This window comes from Pteropus alecto, unplaced genomic scaffold (genome assembly GCF_000325575.1).
Source record: "Pteropus alecto unplaced genomic scaffold, ASM32557v1 scaffold41, whole genome shotgun sequence".
In the NCBI taxonomy this organism is placed as follows: domain Eukaryota; kingdom Metazoa; phylum Chordata; class Mammalia; order Chiroptera; family Pteropodidae; genus Pteropus; species Pteropus alecto.
Genome location: NW_006430464.1, coordinates 1,791,838 through 1,796,405, shown reverse-complemented (window position 1 = coordinate 1,796,405; position 4,568 = coordinate 1,791,838). Strand labels below are relative to the sequence as shown.

Sequence of the window (4,568 nt, the reverse complement as noted above, 5' to 3'; positions counted from 1 at the left end):
CCCATCCCACCCCTGGCCAAGGCGACATAGAAGGTGGCTGCAGTTGTTTATCGGGGGTGGGGGAGGGGCACCTCCCAGTCTTGGGAGTGTCCACTGGGTCCCCTCGCTGACCTCTCCACCCTTCCCCCCAATCCCTAAGCACCCAGCATGTCCCATCCTCTACCAGAGGGACTCTGTGTAACTCCCAGGCTCCGAGGGGGTGGTACAGGTGAGTTAGCAGAGAAGAGTAACGAGGTGATGGTCTCTGTCCCCCAAGCCCTCCGTGCTTTGGCTCTCTGTCCCCTTCTGTCTGGGTCTCTGTCTCCCCGTCTGGGTCTCTAGCTCTCCCTTCTCTCTGGTCCCCGCGTCTCCGCGGTCTGTCTTCCTCTCTGAGTCCCTGTCCCCCTCTCTCTGAGTCTCTGAACCCCTCCCAGGCCGCTGCCCTGCCCTCTCCTGCTCCCGCAACAACCCCTCCCTCGCCCACCCCGTGGCTGTCTCTCTTTGCCTCTGTCTCTGTCCTCTCTGTAGGTTTGGTTCCTCTCTGCCTGTGTCTCCTCTTCGGATCTCTGTGCCGAGCTCTCTGCTCGCTCCCGAGACTGCCTGGTGTCTGTCACCGTCAGGGGATCTGTCTTCATTTCTGTCTCCAGATGTGCCTTTTTCCGCTTCAGAGAGAAGTGACAACCTTTATCAAACTCTTCCCACAGTTGTACTTTCTCTCTCTCTCTATAAAAGGGTGGTTGGATTAAATCAGGGGTTTCCACCGAGTTTCTTAGCTGCATTCGGAGTTGCCGAGAGGGATTCTGGAAGAGGTGTGTTCCCCTTGAACCGGCTCCCTTCTGATGCGTTGCCCTGGTGCCTCTAAGTAAGATTTAATTTGACCAGTAAAAAGAAGGGGGGGTATAGCTAAACAATAACAACAACAACGAACAACAACACCGTAAACCACTGGATGGGTTTTAATAAATTAATACAAGTAAAGTACCTCGAATGATGCCTGGCACATAAGAAGTCCTATATGTTAGCGATTTTTAACCTTCCTCCCGATCCACCTCACAATGCCCTTCAGTACTGAAAGGCCTCTGAAAATGTTTGGTTTCGCGACCTTCGGCAACACCCTCCCCTCTGAGCCTCAGTCTCTTTGCTCGCGAGGCTGTTTGGACTCAGAGGTCCCGTGCGTACCAGCAGGCTGACGGGACACGTGGGATCAGGCAGCCTGCCACAAGTCCTGGCCCCCGGTGTCGGGCTGCGTGACCTTGGGAAGTCGCTCTCATGCTCTAAGACTCTGGTTTCTCCCCGTGGGTCTGACAGCCTTCCTGGGCTGTGACAGGACGGGGTGGCGTGCCCCAATTTGGGGAATCTCTTCGTGATTCGTGGAGTGGAGACTCTGCATCTCTCTCGGGCTCACAGGCACTGCCTTTTTCTGCCTTTTCCTCTTTTGGGTCCCTTTTTTTCTGGGGCACTCTGGTCTGCCTCCAGCCCTGGGTGTCTGTCCCTCTCTCTCTGGGTGCCTGACACCCCTCTCTGGGTCTCTGTCCCCCTTTCTCTTTGGATTTCTGTCCCTCTCCCTCTGGGTCTTTGTCTGCCCCCTTCCCTGCCCCTTGTAGCCCTGATCTCCATGCCTGAAAGCAAAACCACAGGGGAAGACAGACAGCGAGGGGGGTTGAATAGCAAAATGAGACAGGCTTGGGGTGGATGGAAAGAGTATCTGCATCTTCCTAGCTGACCCAGAGGCCCTTTTCATAAACAACTGAATCTACAGATGCAGAACCCAGCCCCGCCCCTTACAGTGAGTGACGCTGGGCGAGACAGTCAGGTTGGTCTCCCACTGCACCCGCGTTCCCTCCCTGGCACATAATTCCTTCCCGCTGCTGTTATCCTTGGGTCGTGGTGCTACCACTACGTGCAAAACAAACCAGCACGGCCCTATGGAGCTCATACGCACAGTCCGACTCAACCCTACATTCCTACGGGACTCACGGTGACACTCACAGCTCGATGTAACTCAGCTCGGCATGGCCTTACGAACAGGCGCTACGAGACTCACATGACCACAGTTCAATACGGCTCAACTCGAAGTGGCCCCGAAAAAACTTCCGGCCACATATCCCGCCCTGAAATCCAACCCCACGGGACCCTGAGAGACTCATACGCTCATACGTTCCAACCCGACTTAACCCAACGTGACCTAGAGGCTCACATTCTACCACCTGACGCTTTGTATTTCTACACGACTCAGAAGTTCACAGAACCTAAAATAACATAGTTCTAGAAGACTCACAAAGCCACATAATTTCCAGCATGCCTCAACTTCGCAACACCATGCATGAACGTGCCATCCGTCCCAACAGTGCCATGGGTGGTCACCTAACTTGACCCCAACATGGCCCTAGGAGACTCGTAAAAGCATAGAATCCTGCACAACGCAGTCGGACGAGATTCACCCAGACTCGCGACCCAACCCAACCCGACACCGAACTAAGAAATTCACAACACGATGTGACCAAACCTATTTCAACACCGCCCCCAGAAGAGCCTGCAAGCCTGGCACAACCCAATACAACACAAACCAATGAATCGCCCCCTCGACTCAGCATGACACGTTGGTATTCATCGCCACCTAAGGGGGTACCCACAGGAGCTACTAAACCACAGCTCAAGACCCGATTAGACTCAGCGTTCCCCAACTCATGACGACTTCGCCTAGCTCTTCCTAAACCCAACTCCCTCCCCTGGACCAGCCCCTCCACTCCCTCCCTCCCTCCCTCCCTTCAGGGAAGCATGAGATCCTGCAGACCTCAAATGTCCCTCACACCTCAGTGACCATGTGTTTCCCAGGGGGAGCCCAGAGTGGCGGTGGTAGCTCGGGCATCTCTCCATCCATCAACCCCCCATTGACCTTGCCCTCCAGTGGGCCACAGGGCTGCGTGTCCACATGGCTGTACATCCCAGCCTCTTCGCCCTCTGTCTCCCGGTGGTAAAAGTAGCTGAAGTTGGAGACGATGACAGGCACAGGCAAGGAAATGGTCAGCACACCGGCGATGGCGCACAGAGAGCCCACTATCTTGCCACCCACAGTGACGGGCGCCATGTCTCCGTAACCGACTGTGGTCATGGTGACCACCGCCCACCAGAAGGATTCGGGGATGCTGGAGAAATTGGAGTCGGCGCGGTCGACCTCGGCGAAGTAGACTGCGCTGGAGAAGAGGACCACGCCGATGAAGAGGAAGAAGATGAGGAGGCCCAGCTCGCGCATGGAGGCCCGCAATGTCTGGCCTAAGATTTGCAGGCCCTTTGAGTGCCGGGACAGCTTGAAGATGCGGAAGACGCGCACCAGGCGGATGACACGCAGGATGGCCAGGGACATGGCCGGCTGGCCCACCCCCCGCTGCCGCGCCAGCTCGGTGCCCAGCGCCACAAAGTAGGGCAGGATGGCCACGAAATCAATGAGGTTCATCACGTTCTTGAAGAAGGCCGCCTTGCTCGGGCAGGCCAACAGGCGCACCAGGAGCTCGAAAGAGAACCAACAGATGCACAGCGTCTCCACCACAAAGAACGGGTCATCGAAGGGGGTGCGAGGCAGCGGTCCAGGCACGGGGCTGGAGCCGTTGAGCCGACTGGGGACCTGCAGGAAGGAGGGGGCTCAGGGAGGACCACATCGGGGCTGGGACACGTTGGAACGACCGTATTTGTTGTTTAGATATCTAACTGCTTATCTACCAGTGGCCCCTCCTGTCATTGACTCTTCCCCAGGACCCCAGGGATCGTCCCTGGACGGCTGACTTTATGGTCCCTCATCCTTCACCAGCAGGGCCTCCTGAAATGATGCTCAATCTCTTCTCTCCCAAAGCTCGCCCCTAAGCATTGATTTTTCAGGTAAGCAGGGTCCCCGCCCTGGCCTCACTCCCTTGTGCCCTGCCCTCCCAAACCTAGCCCAGGCTACAATGGTTAAAGACCTTTCTGTCTGCCAGACCCTCACCGCCCTCAGCCCAACTGTCCTCGTGATGGATCCCCCCTACTCGAGTCCTCAGGACGCAACCCTCTGTCTCCAATCCCTTGGCTGTTTTCTTCAGGACCAACTCCCACCACCTCCAATCCATCCTAAGCATCGGTTCCTGCCAGGTGCATAGACCCCTGGTTTTTCAGTCTGTCCTCGGCCTCTCGGCTCTGATTTCTCAGTGGACCCGTACACCTGTCCTCCTGCCCTCAAGCCAGGTTTCTCACCTGCCTTAACTCTGCCTTCTGATAGGTCCTCCTAATCCGATCCTCAGGCCCCATCCCCATTAACTATACCTTCCCAACCCTCAGCTTTTAGTGGCGGAGTGCCCTGGTCAGGCCGCGTCTCTGGGTTGCCCACCGCTCAAAGCCCCCGGTCCCACCTATGATTGTCCGGGTCCTCCCACTGGACCTCAACGCCCCGCCCACCCGCGGCGAGACTCCACCTCCCCGAGAGGCCCCGCCTCCCATGGCCATTTAACCCGCATTTTGATTGGCCAGATCCCCATGGACCCCCTCCCAACCCCGCCCCCTCTCCGCTGGGGCCCCGCCCCCTCACCGGTCCAGCGGGGGCGGCCACCGCCGCGAGCCCCGGG

General features: G+C 57.3%; 1 protein-coding gene across 1 annotated transcript in view; it reads right to left on the bottom strand.

Moving 5' to 3' along the window:
* Nucleotides 1-2,755: 2,755 nt before the first annotated feature.
* The window catches only part of KCNA7 (potassium voltage-gated channel subfamily A member 7), an 11,467-nt gene continuing 9,654 nt past the window's right edge, over nucleotides 2,756-4,568 (bottom strand). The window contains exons 3-4 of the mRNA XM_006905122.1: nucleotides 4,532-4,566; nucleotides 2,756-3,601 (exon numbers count right to left, since the gene is read on the bottom strand). Coding sequence (XP_006905184.1) covers nucleotides 2,786-3,601; nucleotides 4,532-4,566 — 851 coding nt within the window. The 3' untranslated portion in view covers nucleotides 2,756-2,785. The remainder of the gene's footprint in view (nucleotides 3,602-4,531; nucleotides 4,567-4,568) is intronic.